The sequence below is a fragment of the Camelus bactrianus genome, chromosome 16 (genome assembly GCF_048773025.1).
Source record: "Camelus bactrianus isolate YW-2024 breed Bactrian camel chromosome 16, ASM4877302v1, whole genome shotgun sequence".
In the NCBI taxonomy this organism is placed as follows: domain Eukaryota; kingdom Metazoa; phylum Chordata; class Mammalia; order Artiodactyla; family Camelidae; genus Camelus; species Camelus bactrianus.
Genome location: NC_133554.1, coordinates 57,095,974 through 57,113,469, shown reverse-complemented (window position 1 = coordinate 57,113,469; position 17,496 = coordinate 57,095,974). Strand labels below are relative to the sequence as shown.

Here is a 17,496-nt window from a genome sequence, read left to right as displayed (position 1 = left end):
CCAGTCCAGAGGTCACCCGAATCCTGGGGCGGGGCCGTGGGTGTCAGAGGGAGCATGCCCCTGGCTTTGCATGCTGGTGACAATGCTGGTGTTTTAATTCACTTTCAGAGTTTTGATGATGATTATGCTGATTTTGAGACCAAAATTCAAGACCTGGACAGGAGACTGGCCACTATCTTTTGCCAAGGGTTTGACGACTGCAGTTCCATTGAGTCCTGTGCAAAGGTACGTGGCGGGGGCGGGAGGCTCCACACTGACTGGGAGTTCGTCAGAGCAGCACCGCCCTGGTGCCGAGAACGATCCTAGGGGTGGTCTCATCACACGGCTTCATTTGTAGGCGAAGAGCTGGGGCTGGAAAGGGCAGGGGCCTTCCTCGGTGCCTCACAGCGAGTCAGCAGCCAACACCTCGAGTAGCTTCTGACAGGTGTGACTGCCGTATCTGAGAGTAGGAGGAGAGAGTGGGAATCAGGTGGTGGTGATTTACGTCGTGCTCCATTCATCCTTATTTGATTCAGTTCCCGCCACTACTTAATAAGGAGCAGAAGTTTGAGGCAACGTTGCTATAAAAATAAAACACGTCCACATTTTGACCTGCCGAGCTGAACTGACACTTTCCAACAGTTGAGACCCAAGAAGAAACTCAGAATAATTACGGGGAGCCATCTCTGGGCAGCAGGGGTGACAGTTCATATTTGTCTGTCTTCCGCACACTTCTACGATGCCCGAGTTGTGTGCGTGACGTGGGTAGTATTTTTACTGTTAGAAGGAAGACATGATGCTGTTTTAAAACGCAGATCGCAGAAAAGCACGAAAACCCCTAGAGAATGGCAATCAGGGAGAGAAACACAACCAGCCAATACGCTTTTCAGTTTGGCGCAACATGTAATCAGGAGAGCGCAAGTTAAAACAGCGAGGTGCTTTTGTCAGGGATCGAGCCAGCTGGCCTGTGAGGAGCCAGACACTTGTCCCCGCTGCTGGCACGTGCACCCCTCCCCGAGGATCCCTCAGCAGGGGGCACGTTGGGAGAGGGAAGGGGGCTCCTGGACCTTCCTGCTCCAAACCCACATTCAGTGTCAACCCGCCAGGTCACCCACGTACAGGCAGAACACACCACCAAGCACGTCCTGTCCCTGCAGATACACCTCTTTCCCTAGGGCACAACTCGCTCGCTATTCCCAGGACCGCCCGGTTTTAAAACTTAAAGTCCAGCTCAAAGTCAGAGACCTCCCTCAGCCCCAGGCAAACCGGGACCCTGGTCGAGCAGTCAGGAGGGGCCAAGTAAGTGTGGGTGAGAACAGAGTCTGTGGCAATCAAGCGTGGGGCAGCATCAGCCTCTGTTCCCTTTCTATTGCTGCGGTGACAAATGACTGCGAGGGAAGCAGCCAGTATAATGAGTAAACCCGGACAAAGTAAATTTGCACACACACACACTCACACACTCAAAATAGCTCTGCTCAAAAGTTAAATAGACAGCGATGCTTATTGGATTTTTCAGTGTTTTGCATACATCATAGTCTCATCAAATAATTTGGAACATGGGCGTTAATGCACATCCGTCAGAGACCACAGTGGGTTTCTTCTGGCCCGGGTGGTACTTTTGAGATATAATTCACATCCTGTACCAGTCACCCGTTTGTACTGTGTACCGTTCAATAGCTTTTAGTGCATTTGGAGTTGTGCAACCATCTCGATCAATTTTAGGACATTTTCATCCCTGCCGGTCACTCCCCGCTTCTCCCCAGCCTCCCGCCTCTTCAGCCATCACTTATCTTCCCCGTCTCTCTAGATTCGTCTGTTCTCACTTGGTCCTTTTCTCAGATTTTGGCTTGGTCATCAACATTTTAAAAATTGAGGGGAAGGGTATAGCTCAGTCATAGAGTATGTGCTTAGCATGCATGAGGTCCTGGGTTCAGTTCCCTCTATTTAAAAAAAAAATTTGAAATTAAGTAAGTATATTGAATTACCTCCCTCTCAAAAAAATTAAAGTTGAGAAAGTGCACTTTAAAGTCCAGATTTTCACCCTCTTTTGGGAGAGTTGATCTGCACACATGGTCCCTCATGGCAGCTACGAGGGAATAGCTGCTGTTCCCCCTAGACTACAGGAGTGGCCCCGTGTGCCCCAGTCCTCACCACTCCTTATCGTCCTAGCCCCGCATTCTTCATGTGTTTATGGGACCTGCCTTCCCCCACGACTCAGAGGGGGATCTCTGTAGGATGTAGTGTGTGTGTAGGGTGTGGGGGGGGTTACAACTCACCTGGAGAATCGGTTTGAATATTTAAATGAGTAGTATATGTATGTGCGTGGGCAGCATTTTTTATTTCTCTGCCCAGTTTTATCATGTTTTTCACCCATGACTCGGTAGGTCAGAGTCCTCTTCCCCTCACTTTGCAAGCCTCTGGGTTGCTGCAGGTAATGCAATGCCTGGAGGAGATGCCTGATTACTACTGTATTATCTCATTTCATTCTCACAAAACCCAAGCTCTTTGCTAAACTCCTTACCTACGTTGTCCACCCCATGTTACCAGCTCAGACAGGTCAAGAAACCCACCCAAGGTCACACAGCTAGCCAGCAAGTAGGGAAACCAGAGCTCCAAACCAGCTCTGAGCTTGACTGCTCCCAGGAACCTTGCTCCGAACCACTCGTCCGGATGGGCTCCTGTGTCTGGGGAGGCGGCTGGACTGGCCCCCGGCAGCCTGGGGTGATGGCCGTCCTTCCGGAGGGGGGCTAGGGCTGGGCTTCCTGGGACTGAGCTGGGGACCCAGGAAGCCTGCCACCCCTGAGCACAAAGATCTCTAACACTGATGCCAGGATGTTCCTTTGCCTTTTAGATTCTTTTTAAAAATGCAAATGCTTGGGAATTTGAGGCTCTGCAAGTGTAATGATCAATTAAGTCTTGGATGGAGTTGGTGCTCCAGGCAAAGTACCTGTGAATGCAAATTAATACAGTGGCCCCATGCTGTTCCAGCTCTGGAACACCCGTCGTCGCTGCCCCACAACTCCTCCTGCAGGTGGCAGCCGGCCCCTCCCTGGTCTCCCCTGACGCCGACCTGGGTTTCTCTTGTTGGCGCTCAGCCCTCCCTGGCATCTGTGGTGTGTGATCTCAGTGTGTTCGTCGTCTTCCCGGCTAGAATATAAACTGGCCAAGGGCAGGCACTCAGTTTGGATTCACACAGAATGAAGCCCAGCGCACAGAGGTGCCCCGGAGGGCTCCCAGCGGACGGTGCTTGCCCCGCCGCGGGAGCGGAGCTGCTGGCTCCGGGCAGACCTTAGGCGGGACCCAGGGCCACCCAAGGGCACAGGGTCCTGAGCGGTTTCCAGCCAACGCTTTCACGTGCAAACTCCGGGTCCTCCCCTGTGTTGGTGTCTCCAGAAAAAAACGAAGCTGGAGCTGACGGACTGGGGTGCCAGGGGGTTAGTCCCTCTCATCTCCTGTCAGGGCAAAACGGGGAGAAGTGGCCTTCCCCCCCCACCCAGCCCCGCCCTCCCACAGGCAATGTGCCCAGTTGCTGTGTTTTCCAGTGATGAGGAGGGAGCTGGGTTGATGTGTCCAAACCCACGCACCTGTTTCCCCAGTGATCAAGAGACAGGAGGTGGCCCCGAGGAGGGGAGGAGCTGGCCTGGTGGGAGCTCCCAGTGGTGCCCAGGGGACTGAAGCCCACCCCAGGAGCTCAAACCGAGGATTCCCTCACCTACCCCGGGCGTTGTCGTGGGGGCACATCCCCGCTCCTGCTGTGACCTAAATCCGCTCTGGGCTCCAAGAGGAAGTCCTGTTCTAGTACGTAGTTATGTTTGTGCTTTAGTTAAAAAAAAAAAAAAATTGGGGAGAAACAGCTCTTGTAAACCATCTCCATCTGCTCAGTGCCTAAGAACATTTTCTTCCCATTTGACAACCCTGTGCTCTAATTAGGACAGGCCCTGGGGGGTCCCCTCAATTCCCCGCATGCTCCCAGGCTGCCTGGATGCTCTTTCTCGCTGCCAGTAATTCACACGCAGCCGGGAAAGTTCTAGAGCAATTTTCCACATGATCTCCTCCTGGCAGAAAATAAGATTAGCCTCCTTCCTGGAAGCCAGAGGCCAAAAAATAAAAATACGTAAGGGAAGGAAGAGAGTCAGGCAGTCGTCAGCCAGTAAGAGGAGTGTGTTTGTCCCGACTGACCCAGGTCAGTTTTTAGAGGTGCAGCCTGGTGACCTAGTGCGTCAGGAGCCCCCTGCGGGCAACGGTGCTCCGAACACTGGCTTCCCGGTGTCTCCCCAGGACTCACTAGCTGCTCCCTCTGGCTCTGGGGGAACCTGAAAGTCTCTCCCTCTTTCTCTGTGGCATTATTTCACTTTCCCCCAAAGGCTACTTTTAGGGACAGGAGTCAAAATTGTCACACCAGAAACTGGAGCAAATCTCAGACTCAGGCCCAGCCCTTCTTGGCACCAAGGGCTGCAGCCAAGTAGCCCGGAGGAAACGTGACCACGTGGTCTGAGCCCCGATTACTCCTCCGGGAGTCCCCTGCCACAAACACCCGCAAGTTTTCCTTGGCTGGTCCAGTGGGGCGCCCGGACAGGAGATGGGAGGGGAGGGGAGGGGGTGGGGGGCCTCCCACCCCCTCCTCCCACCCCCTCCTCCCACCCCCTCCTCCCACCCCCTCCTCCCCCTCCCCCTGGCTCGGGTGTGTGGGTGGGCGACCTCAGGCTGGCCTCGGAGCTTCCAAAACTTGTGCCATGTGTCAGTGTCCACCCCCACCAGCTGTCCCTCCAGGTTGCAGTAAGGGCCCCTCCCTCACCTCTCAGGTGCAGCCCCGGGCCTGCGCCATCCCCCAGCCTTCCCTGCACCCTGGCCACCCACCCCTGTGCAAGTGTCTTTGAAGAAACTCCCCTCTTTATCCCAATTTGAGCCACCTTCCGATTCTGGCCAGGACCCTCACTGAAACACTCACATAATTCTATCTTACCCTCTTCTAAGCTTTTCATATTTATTTGTTTAAAACCGTTTTAAAATTTACCTATATGTACTATTCATTGCTTCTAAGAACAGTGTAGAGCTTTAGCTTTTTAAACTTACATAGTTAGCAAAGGAATAAAGCCAACCACAAAATAAGAATCAACAGAATGCTGGAATCCAGTCATAAAGGACAGTCAGGTGCGCTCACACATAGACAAGAAATCAGTCATCTAAGTCATAAATAAGTAGTTCATTTGTGTCCCTTTGGGGGGGGGGGTTCCACATATAAGCGGTATCATATGGCGTTGTTCTTTCTCTGTCTGACTTACTTCACTTTGACCATCTCCAGGTCCATCCATGTTGCTGCAAATGGCATTATTTTATTCTTTTTTATGGCTGAGTAGTATTCCATTGTGTATATACACCACAACTTTATCCAGTCCTCTGTTGATGGACATTTGAGCTGTTTCTATGTCCTGGCTGTTGTAAATAGTGCTGCTATGAACACTGGGGTGCATGTGTCTTTTTGAATTATATTTTTCTCTGGATGTATGCCTGGGGGTGGGATTGCTGGTTCATATTGTAAGTCTATTTTTAGTTTTTTAAAGAACCTCCATACTGTCCTCTATAGTGACCACACCAATTTACATTCTCACCAACCCTGTAGGAAGGTTCATTTTTCTCCACAGCCTCTCCAGCATTTACTGTTCGTGGACTTTTTAATGATGGCCATTCTGGCTGGTGTGAGGTGATACCTCGTTGTAGTTTTGATCTGCATTTCTCTGATAATTAGTGACGCTGAACACCTTTTCATGTGCTTGTTGGCTGTCTGTCTGTCTTCTTTGGAGAGGTGTCTATTTAGGTCTTCTGCCCATTTTTTGATTGGGGTGCTTGTTGTTTTGATATTAAGGTGTATGAGCTGTTTGTATATTTTGGAGATTAGTCCCCTGTTGGTTGTATCGTTTGCAAATATTTTCCCCCACTCTGTAGGTTGTCTTTTCGTTTTGTTGACGGTATCCTTAGCTGTGCAAAAGCTTTTAAGTTTAATTAGATCCCGTTTATTTTAGCTGCTAATTCCATTACTCCAGGAGCTGGTTCGAAAATATATATTGGCTGTGATTTATGTCCAAGACTGTTCTGCCTATGTTTTCCTCTAGGAGTTTTATAATATCCAGTCTTACCTTTAGGTCTTTAATCCATTTTGAGTTTGTTTTGGTATGTTAGAGAATGTTCTAATCTCAGTCTTCTGCAGGCAGCTGTCCAGTTTTCCCAGCACCACTTGCTGAAGGGACTGTCTTTTCTTCATTGTGTGTTCCTGCCTCCTTTGTTGTGCATTAACTGACCATGAGTGCATGGGTTTATTTCTGGACTTTATCCTGTTCCATTGATCTGTGTCTGTTTTGGTGCCAGTACCACCCTGTTTTGATTACTGCAGCTTTGTAGTATAGTTTGAAGTCAGGGCGTGTGATTCCTCCAGCGCCATTCTTTTTAAAGATCGTTTTGGTTATTCGGGGTCATTTGCGTTTCCCTACCAATTTTAACGTTTTTTTTGTTCCAGCTCTGTGAAGAATGTCATTGGTAACTTGATAGAGATTGCATTGACTGTATTAACTTGGGTAGTATGGCCATGTTAACAATACGGATTCTTCCAATCCAAGAAATGGTATATCTTTCCATTTGTTTATGTCATCTTCAAGTTCCTCCAGCAGTGTCTTGTAGTTTTCAGGGGACAGGTCTTTTGCCTCCTTGGGAGGTTTGTTCCTAGGTATTTTATTCTAAATTTTAGGTGTGATGGTAAATAGTATTGTTGCCTTAATTTCTTTTTCTGCTATTTCATTGTTAGTGTATAGAAATGCTGCTGATTTCTGTATATTAATTTTGTATCCTGCAAATTTACTGAGTTCTAGTAGTTTTCTGGTCGCTTCTTTAGGGTTTTCTATGTATAGTATCATGTCATCTGGAAACAGTGACAAGTTTTACTTCTTCGCTTCCAATTCAGATTTCTTTTATTTCTTTTTCTTCTCTGATTGCTATGGCTAAGACTTCCAAAATTATGCTGAATAAAAGCGGCTAACGTGGGCGTCCTTGTCTCGGCCCTGATCTTAGAGGGCATGCTTTCAGCTTCTCACCACTGAGTATGATGTTAGCTGCGGGTTTGCCATATATGGCCTTTATTATGTTGAGGTATGTCCCATCTATGCCCACTTTCTGGAGAGTTTTTATCGTAAATGGATGTTGAATTTTATCAAAAGGTTTTCTGCATCTATTGGGATGATCATATGGTTTTTATTCTTCAGTTTGTTAATGTGGTGCATCGCAGTGATTGATTTGCAGATACTAAAAAAAATCCCTGCGTCCCTGGGATAAACCCCACTTGATCATGGCGTATGATCCTTGTAATGCATTGTTGGAGTCGATTTGCTAGTATTTTGTTGAGGATTTTTGCATCTATATCCGTAAGTGATATTACCCTGTCATTTTCTTTTTTGTGATATCTTTGTCTGGTTTTGATGTCCGCTTTCTTTTGGTTCCCATTTGCATGGAATATCTTTTTCCACCCCCTTACTTCCAGCCTGCATGTGTCTCTAGCTCTGAAGTGGGTCTCTTGTAGACAGCGCATATATGGGTCTTGTTTTTGTATCCATTCAGCCGGTCTATGTCTTTTGGTTGGAGTGTTTAATCCAGTTACATTTAAGGTAATTGTCAGTACATATGTTCTTATTGCCATTTTGTTAATTGTCTGGGGTTTGTGTTTGAAGGTCTTCCCCCCCCCACCTCCTTTTTGTTCCCTTTACTTGTGGTTTGATGACTAGAGAAGTTCCTTTAATATTTGTTGTAAAGCTGATTTGGTGGTGCTGAATTCTTTTAGCTTTTGTTTATCTGTGAAGGTTTTGATTTCTCCATAAATGTGAACAGAAGCCTTGCTGGCCAGAGTATCCTTGGTTGTAAGTTTTCCCCTTTCATCACTTCAAATATATCATGCCATTCTCTCCTGGCCTGTAGAGTTTCTGCTGAAAAAATCAGCTGATAATCTTACAGGAGTTCCCTTGCATTTTACTTGTTGATTTTCTCTTGCTGGTTTTAATATCTTCTCCTTATCCTTAATTTTTGTCCATTTGATGACTACGTGCCTTGGTGTGTTCCTCTTTGGGTTGATCTTGTGTGGAACTCTCCGTGCTTCCTGAACTTGGGTGACTGTTTCCTTTCCCAAGTTAGAGAAGTTTTCAGTAATTATGTCTTCAAAAGTTTCCTCAGGTCCTTTTCTTTCTCTCTTCTCTTCCTGGGACTCCTATAATTTACATGTTAGCACACCTCATGTTGTCCCAGGGTTCTCTTAAACTGTCTGCATTTCCTATCATTCTTTTTTCTGTTCTGCAGCTGTAATTTGCCCTAGTCTGTCTTCTAGCTCACTGATCCGTTCTTCTGCCTCATTTAGTCTATTCTTGGTTCTTTCTAGTGTGTTGTGCATTTCAGTGATTTTATTCTTTAACTCTGGATATTGTTTATATTTTCCAGTTCTTTGCTAAAAACTTCACTCTGTGCATCTGTACTCCTCTTGAGTTCTCTGAACATCTTCACCATCATGACTTTAAACTCTTTGTCAGATAAATTGCCTAGCTCCTCATTGCTTATTTCTTCGTCTGGGATTTTATCTTGTGCCTTGGCCTGGGAGATATTCCTCTGCCACCTCATATTATCTATCTTTCTATTTGTATTTTTAGGTAGGTTACTTACATTTCTCAACCTTGGAGAGGTGGCCCTCTGTGGGAGACAATCTGTGCGTCCCAGCAGTGCACGCCTCTTTTGTCGCCCAAGGGCCAGGGTCCAGCCGGTCCCAGTGCAGAGTCTGGCCTGTGTGTGTGGGCTCCTTCCACAGGCTTTGGGATTATTGTTTTCTTATTTCTGGCATCTTCCCCTTGTGGATGAGGCTGGACTAGAGGCTTATGCAGGTTTCTTGGCAGGAGAAGTGCCTGCCCACTGCTGGTCCTGGACCAGCTTGAAGCTTGGTCCTGGACCTCTGGTGGGTGGGGCTGTGTCTAGAGGTGTTTGTGGCTCAAGAAGTCTGCTGGTGGGGGGGGACTGTGTTCCAACCCGGTGTATTGTTTGGCTTGAGGCTTCCCAGCTGTTAAGTCTACAGGCTATTGGGTGGGGCCGGGTCTTGGTGCCAATGATCCAATCAAGATGTCAGCCTCCAGAAAAGCTCATGTAGGTGAACACTCCCAGAATGTCCACCACCAGCTTTTATGTCCCCTGGGTGAGCTGCAGCCATCCCCTACCTCCCCACGAGACGTTCCAAAACCAGCAGGCAGGTCTGACCCCAGTTCCTGTGAAATCACGGCCTCTGCCCTTGGACCTGGCACGCGTGAGATTCTGTGTGTGCTTCCCAAGAGAATGAAGTCTCTGTCTCCCCAGTCCTGTGGGGCTCCTGGAGTGAAGTCCCACTGGCCTTCAAAACCAGATGTCCTAGGGTCTCCTCCTCCCAGTGCCAGAACCCCAGGCTGGGGAGCCTGATGTGGGGCTTAAGGCTCTCAGTCCTGTGGGAGCACCTCTGCGTCTTAATTATCCTTCAGCTTGTGGGTCGCCCACCCGGCAGCGGTCTGGGGCCCAATTATATCATGAGCAGGCCCCTGCTAGCGTCCCGCTGAGGTTCCCTCTTTATCTTTCCAGTTGAAGATCCATTTTGCCAGGTTCCAGTCTTTTTTTTTCAATGGTTGTTCAGCAGTCAGTTGTGGCTTTGCTGTAGTCGCGAGGAGAGGCGAGCTCGTGGCCCTACCACTCCGCCATCCTGACTGGAAATCAAAACGGTCTCTTTGGGAGCCTCTCACAGCCCAGTGAGCATCTCCTCTTCATGAGCATCTCCAGTGAAGCAGAGTCCTACCTGGTTCGTTGCCAGCTGCCTACGTCCTAAATGAACTGCCTTGCCTTGCTGGGGCTCTGAAATAAGCTTTTCGTTTTTTAAACAACTGCCACTGTGTCACGTCCACAGACCACGGGGGGGATGAGGTTGCCACGAGTGCTCCGGCGTGGTTACCGCCCTCAGGCATGTGTGGGGTGCCCCCCACCCCAAGTAATCAGGCCAGGGCTCTCTGGCTGCTGGGTCCTAGACACAACGCATGGAAGGGGACCCAGGCTTAACCTCAGTGTCATGGCCTGTGACCGTGGCAAGCTGTCCCAGTAATTTCCCCAAATCCCCAGGGGCTGAGCTCTCCCAGGCAGCGCTGCCTGCTGTCAGCGTCTGTGTGTGTGTGTGTGTTGTCTGAGCCCCGTCCCCGCCACCACCTCCACTCGGCCAGCCCCACGCCAAACACGTGCCCCTTTGAGCAGGGGTTGAACTGTGTCCTCCAGAGAGATGTGGAGATCCCGCCCCTCCCGGGACCTGTGAATTACTGGTAATAGTGTCGCTGCAGACGTAACTGAGATGTAAGTTGACGTCCTACTGCAGGGGTGTGGACCTTTGATCCAGTATTCCTGGGATCTGTATAAGAGGAAGAGGAGAGGCACACCCAGGGGAGATGGCCTCATGACAACGCAGGCAGAGGGTGGAGGGATGGGTCTACAGGCCAAGGACTGCCGGCAACCCCCAGGGGCTTGGAGAGGGGCCTGGGACAGACCCTCCCCTGGAGCTTTCAGAAGGAGCCCAGCTCCAACCGCCTTGACTGTGGACTTGTGGCCTCCAGGCTACAAGAATAAATTCCCCTGTTGGAGCCGCCCAGTTCGTGGTGCAGTGTCGCAGCGGCCCCAGGACGCTTGAACAGACTCCAGCTCACACCCAGCACTTGGTGAGCTGAGTGGTTTGGAGACCCCACGTGGTGTCAGATCGGCCTCCCTCTCTCCCTGCCCCTCTTTCCCCCGTAGCATTTTCCAGAGCGAAACAACCTTCCTGATGGCGGTTTCTCTTGCCCAGACAGGCCCTTGAGCACCAGTGCTCTCCCCCTAGGAGGAGTGATTCTTGAGACTAAGACATTGCTCCATCCGGTTTTAGTGTAAGCCCTGGTTATACAAGTGCTGTATCGTGGCTGGTGTTTTTTGGTGTTTTAAATGATAATTCTTAACTGTTTAAATCTTCCTTGCCAAAACCTCGATTTCTTCTGGGCCTGGAATAAATTTCTCCAGACCTTGGACCTAGTTTGTCTTGTGGGTTTATAAGCTAAGTATTTGGGAATTCATGCATCAGCACGAAATCAGAGGCGTCCGTTTAACAAGTTGTTACACAGAGCGAGCTTCTCCGTCTCAACGGCAGGTGTCTTCTTGCTCCTGAGGCTTGGCAGCGCACGTGGTGTCTGCAGCCAGGCGCCTGGGCACGTCGCAGGGAACAGGGCAGGCGGTGATGGCACATATCTCGCGTCTCCCCAGCTCCTGTACATGTGCGGTGGCCTCTTGGAACGGCCACTGATCCTCGCCGAGGTGGTGCCCCGGTACTCAGTCATGCTGGAGCTGTTTGACGCTGAGTTGGACAACACCAAGATCCTGTATGACGCCCAGATTGCGGCCTCGGCAGACGGGAACATCCCCCCCATCCATAAAAACATGCCTCCGGTGGCCGGACAGCTCAAGTGGAGCCTGGAGCTGCAGGAGAGGCTGGAGGGCCCCATGAGGGACCTCAAACACATCGAGCACCCGTGAGTCCCAGTGCCGGGCAGGTTCACCTCTGAGGGGGTGGGACTGTCCCATCTCCGAGGCCACGCCTTTCCTTCCTAGAACACCCTCCCAGGAGTCGTCCCATTGGTGCCCGCCGCCTCCTCTGGGCCCCTTCCCAGGGGGTGAGGTCAGGATGAACCCAGCTCACCCTTCCTGAGACGGTCACCCCACTGCAGATGACCAAAGACGCCCAGAGAACAAGCCCGGGCTACGTCCTCAGCGTGGGCCAGAGCCAGGGGGTCGGCCACTGTCACTTGCCTTTGCAGAGCCTGGAAAGCGGGGGGAGGAGTCGGAGAGCTCATGGCAGGACCAGTGGGGCTCCAGGTCGCCTGGATCGGAGGCTGTCAGCGTGGGGGCTGGAGGACAGGGTGTCCTGTGTGGTTAGGTCTGGCCCTCTGGTTGGTCCTCACTTGGCGGGGAGGGCTGGGATCAGGGAAGGCGGCAGTGATGAATCAAGTCCTGGCCTTTGGGGGCCAGTCCTGCAAGGGGGATCCTGTGACCTTCTGCTCTGGGTGCTGCCTGTAGAGGGGCCGTTGCTCATCGTAGATGCAGTCTCTCAGGCGGGAACAAACAGAGAGCCTGCTGTCGGCTGAGGCAGCCCGAGATCTGGCAGCCATAGTTGGGGTCATGGTGCCTGACTGTCCTCCTGACTCTGATTCCAGGGTCATGTCCAGCGTGGAGGCCAAGCTGATCTACCAGAAATACGATGAGATGATGGAGCTGTTGAGAAGCTACCGAGAGAGGATCTACCAGCAGTGGGTGGCGGGGGTGGACCAGGACTGCCACTTCAACCTGGGGCAGCCCCTGATCCAGCGGGACCCCGTCACCGGCCTCATCCGTGTCAACTTCAGCAAAGCGGTGGGTGCCTTCTGGCTGCTGTGTTGGGCGGGCGGCTGGGCCGGAGGCTGCCCTGGGGACTGACCTGGTGTTCCCCATGGGGGGCGCCCGTGTGGCTCTGAATCCAATCCCCTCTTACCAACAGCAGGGACTTGTAGGGTTGGCATTTATGTCCTGTTTAGCTAAAGCTTTATTATTTATTTTCTTAAGCATGCCCAGGACATATTTAAGATATGAGACAAAATCATAGCAACCTTGAGAATTTTTTTAAAAAAAAGATCTTGCAGGATCTGAACAAATGGGCCCCCTGTTCTGGCTGGACAAGCTGGAGGGAAACCCACACCGTCCAGGGCTAAAACCCGGGACTGTTGACCGTGCCCAAGGGCAGAAGCAGGAGCAGCCTGAATTCCTAGGAGCACCTGCCTCACAAGAATGCGTTTGTCCTACTCGGAACTCGGGTGGTGGCACCAGGAAGGCAGGGAACCCAGATGGGACTTTTCCTCTGAAACCTTCTCTGTCGCTAAAATTCATTCTTTCATTCAACAAATATTTACTGGGCACCTACTTTGTGTGTGTGTGAACCAACAGGGGTCTCTGTCCTGAAGCCTCCCTCCTGCAGGGAGGAGGGGAGAGACAGACAGGACAGAGAGGGAAGAGGGCGGGGCTGGAAGGGCAGGGAGAAGGCGTGGAGCGAGCCGTAAAGCGAGGTAAAGCGAGCTAGTAATGATGGTGACGATCAGTACCTCGAAGGAGGGGAAGGGCCGGTAAGGGGGCCACTGAGGGAACCAGAGGACGGGGACAGGTTGCTGTTTTGGATTCAAGCAAAGACTTGCAGGAGGTAAGGGAGCTGGCCAGCAGAGATGGGAGGAAGGTCTTTGAGGAGAACAAACAGCTAAAGCGAAGGCTGGGAGGTGTGCGTGCACCTGGCGGGTTGTGGCAGCAGGTGGCCAGTGGGGCCGGGTGGAGTGAGCGGAGGGGAGGGGAAGGGAGGATGGAAGAGGGGGAGGACGGGGCATGGAGAGCCTCATGGGCCACAAGAGGGACTTGGATTTTGTTCTGCATGAGATGGCAGCCTTGCAGGGTTTCGAGCTGAGGGAGCCCTGGTCTGATTGGTATGTTTCCAGGGTGTCTCTAGATGCTGTGTGTGAACAGACTTGGTTGGGGGGAGGGCAGGGCTGGAAGCCAGGGGGCCACTTAGAGCAATTTCCTGGCATCCAGGTGAGAGCCTGTGAGAGGGTGGCGGCCTGGACCAGAGCAGCAGCAGGGAAGGTGTGCAGAGTGACCAGACTTGACCCTGGTGCCAGTGAGGTGCTAGGCAGGCTGGGATCTGTGCAGGGGTCAGAGGGGGCAGCCTCTCTGTTCAGGAATGGGGCAGCTGGAAGCAGGGTGTTGCCAGCAGCTGAGACGGTGGGGGGAGGCAGCAGCCGGGGCCGGACCACTGCTCTGTTTCAGTCACATTGAGTTTAACATCCAAATGGAGATGTTGAGTTAGCAGATAGACGTAGGAGGCAGGGGTCAGGAGAAAGATTTGAGTTGGGGACGTGCTTGCCGGAGTTGTCCACCCATAGGTGGTTCTTAAAGTCGCGATGCTGGGTCAGTCAGCAAGGTGAGCAGAGGAGGGGGCCCCCCATCTGCAGGGGACCCCCGTCTGCGGCTCTGCAACACGCAAATCTCAGGAGCCTCTGAAGAGACTGATAACGGGAACCAGGAGGGTCTGGTGTCCTGGATGCAGATAGACCATGTGCCCAGGAGTGGGGGGGAGCCAGCTGCTGAGATGAGGCTTGGAAGCGACCAGTGGATTCAGACTTGAAGGTCACTGGTACCTTAACAAGAGCAGCTTTGGCCGAGCAGCGGGGCAGAAGCTCTGCTGGAAGGGATGCCCAGCTGTCCATCTCCTGGGCCGTAAAACTCGGGGCCAGGAGAGGGACAAGTGCAGGTCAGATTCTAGGGAGGAGCCAGGCGAAGCCCTGAAGCCTGGGGGTTATGACAGTGTCACTCACGGCGCTGCCTCAGGACCAGTCAGTAGGGCACAGATGGCCTGACCGCCAGCAGAGGCTGGCCCCCGCCACGCCTCCCCCCAGGCTGTGGAAGCGCCCCGGGGTCGGACCCTTGCTCGTGTGGCCTGCCACTGAGGTCACCCCCCGCCTGCTTCTGTCCTCTTCATTTGCTCTAGTTGGTGGCAGTGCTGAGAGACGTCAAGTACTTGAACTTCCAGCAACAAAAAGAGATCCCCAGCAGCGCTGAGAATCTGTACTCACAGTATGAAACCTTCCGGAAGTTTGTGGGCAACCTGGAGCTCATCGTCGGCTGGTACGATGAGGTGAGCCGGTGTCCTTTGGTTTCCTTTTGCTCGCCAAGCCGGGGGTTTCGTTTAGAGCAAATGCAGGAGTCACGTCTCCAAGTGGAATAGACCTGAGGATGTTTTCATGTTTGAAGGTGGCTGGAGCCCCTCCCCGGGGCCTCGCCCTTCCCGCCTTCCTGGGCTCGAGGTCATGTCACTCCCGCTTCAGATCACACCATCCAACCTCCGCCCCCATTGTCACCTGCCCATCTTTTCTTCTGCTCCTCTTGACTCCCTCTTAGAAGGACCTCGTGATTGCATTGGGCCCACCAGATACCAGGGCCCTTAACTGAATCACGTCTGCAAATTCTGTCTCTCCGGGTCTGGTGACATAGTCCCAGGTCCTGGGGATTAGGATGTGGGCGTCTTTGGGGACCATTATCTAGCCTCCCACAGTCTCTCCTTGGGACCCTGGGGATTTGGACTTGGGGAGCAGAGAACCCAGAGTGAGCAGAAACACAGGCTGCAGACGGAAGGGAGCAGGAGGGGCGGCAGAGGACGGGAGAGGCGGAGGGGAGCCCGGGCGCAGGCTCTGCGGGTCCAGTCCCCAGGGCTCCACCGGATGCACAGATATCTGTGTGCTTTCCTTCCTCCAACCCCGGCTCCTCCAGCAACCCCCACCCCCGCCCGTGACTGCAGGCAGCTTTACTGGGCTTACGTTTCTTGCAGCCAGCTTGCCCCCAAATGGAGCAACTGTCTGGGACCTGGGACATTTCCATTTCTGTGTCTTGGGGTTGAGTCTGTCCAGGAGATGCTTACACACTCCCAGACCCCTGGAGTGAAAGCCCCTTTCCTAGAGCCCTGGGGGGCACCCTCCCTCAGCCTGCCTTGTGGGGCCTTGAGCTGAATGTCTGGTCCCATCCAGGGTGTGAGGAGGGAATTCCCTGTCCTGCCCCTTCACCAGCCCCTGCTGAGTGTGCAGCTACACCGTGCACCCCCCTCCCACGAGAGAAAGAAAACGTAGTATTGTGAGTCCAAAGGGTGTTTCTGTTATGCAACACCGGCTGCCAGGACGCCTCACGTAGGGGATGGTGGCTGCATTCACCCCAGCCTGGGAATTCCATGCCGAGAGGAGAAGGTTGATGTATCAGGATACTCAAGGCCAGGTCTTGGGGAAACTGGGGAGGGCTCCTGTTCTTGCTAGAGGTGACCTCTCCTACGTGAAGGTGAAGTGAAGCGGGACGGGTCGTGCCGGCACGTGGATTTGTCAGAAGTAGCCCTCGCCCCAGCCCCGCCTCCGGGGCGCCACAGCCACCAAAGCCTCGACTGCAGGCCCGCTCCTCAGTCTCTTCCCGGATTAGGGCATGGTGGTAATGGAGCCTAAAATGTGTTCAATATAAACTAGAGCAAGCACATTTCCATTACTTTCATTTTTTTAAGATAAAATTTTAATCGACTCACTCCTGGGAGCGACGAACCATGAAATGCCAGGGCCTTAGTGCATTTCCTTGAATGAGCTTTCTCCAGAGTCTTCAGGCTCTAAGAGCACGCGTTCACCCGGCCCCTGGAGCACCTCCCAGCCACGGTGTTTAGGAAAAAAAGGAGGCTTTACGGATGTAGTAACGTGGGAAATGTTTGTGGGTTACTTTCAGTGCAAAGGATTTTTTTTTATGATGACACAATCAGAAACAAAAAAAAAAAATCCAACAGATGTTATTGAGAATAAAACCCCAGATTGACCTTCCACTTCTGAATTTCCAGACAAACCCCAGCTGAGCTCAGGCTGGTGCGGCGTGCTAGGGTCGGCCACGAACGCCGTTGTTTTCGCCGATAAAAGTGTCGGAGTCGGGTGAGGAGCGGGAGAGTGAGGTCGGCACCTGCAGCGACTTGTCACGGGCGCCGGTTCCCCTCTCCAGAGAGGCTCTTGGGTCCCTTAGGTGCCCTTCTGATGTCTAGTGTGGTTGCCGACGCCGAGAGAGACCCCGGGCTGCCGACACCCGTGCGCGCCCAAGCAAGGCAGCGTGGGTGTGTGGTGCTTTAAAGAGCCTGCTAGGCTGTCTGGGGAAAATGCCGGGAAGATGTGGATTTATGGCAGAGGCTGCTGAAAAATTAAATAAACAGGGCATGTTAGGGAGGTCTCATCACCACGAGCTTTGTTTACTCTGGTCCATTGCAGAGACATCATAATATTTAGCTATTGTCTGGGCTGTTTAATGTTTCATTGTTCAGACTGGTGAGTGGGACCCGTATTTCACGCTGACCCGCTCTGTGATTGCATCGATGCTTCCTTTTACTTCTGTCTGCTCTCCACTGGTGATAGCTTTTAAGCTTTATTTCTTTCTCTGCCCATACCGTGCCTTTTCTAAGAGATCTTTGTCTGAAAAGGAAGACGTGGGTAGGGGTGGGGTGGGGCCACCATTTAAGGTACCAAACTTTTCAGGGGAGGGTGCAGTGCGGTGGTAGAGGGCGTGCCTAGCTTGCATGAGGTCCTGGGTTCAAGCCCCAGTACCTCTATTTAGATAAATAGTGAACAAAACTGACACAACATTATAAACTGACTACACTTCAGTTAAAAAAAATATACCTATGTATACAAAAAATAGTGAATAAACCTAATTACCTCTCCCCCTCAAAAAAGGATTAATTAAAAAAATTTTTAAATAAAATCAAGAAAATAAACTACCAAATGTTATGTAGTAAAGAACTATTGTGAAAGGCAAATAGCCTCTAATGTACGATTTTTTTGGCCTGATTTTTTTCTTAACTATTTTTTAACTGAAGCACAGTCAGTTACACTGTCAGTCTCT

General features: G+C 51.8%; 1 protein-coding gene across 5 annotated transcripts in view; it reads left to right on the top strand.

Moving 5' to 3' along the window:
- DNAH17 (dynein axonemal heavy chain 17) overlaps window positions 1–17,496 on the top strand; it is a 105,117-nt gene that overhangs the window by 8,028 nt on the left and 79,593 nt on the right. For all 5 annotated transcript variants that reach the window (XM_074343811.1, XM_074343813.1, XM_074343814.1 and 2 more), the window contains exons 10-13: window positions 109–225; window positions 11,287–11,552; window positions 12,234–12,429; window positions 14,582–14,728. In XM_074343811.1, coding sequence (XP_074199912.1) covers window positions 109–225; window positions 11,287–11,552; window positions 12,234–12,429; window positions 14,582–14,728 — 726 coding nt within the window. The remainder of the gene's footprint in view (window positions 1–108; window positions 226–11,286; window positions 11,553–12,233; window positions 12,430–14,581; window positions 14,729–17,496) is intronic.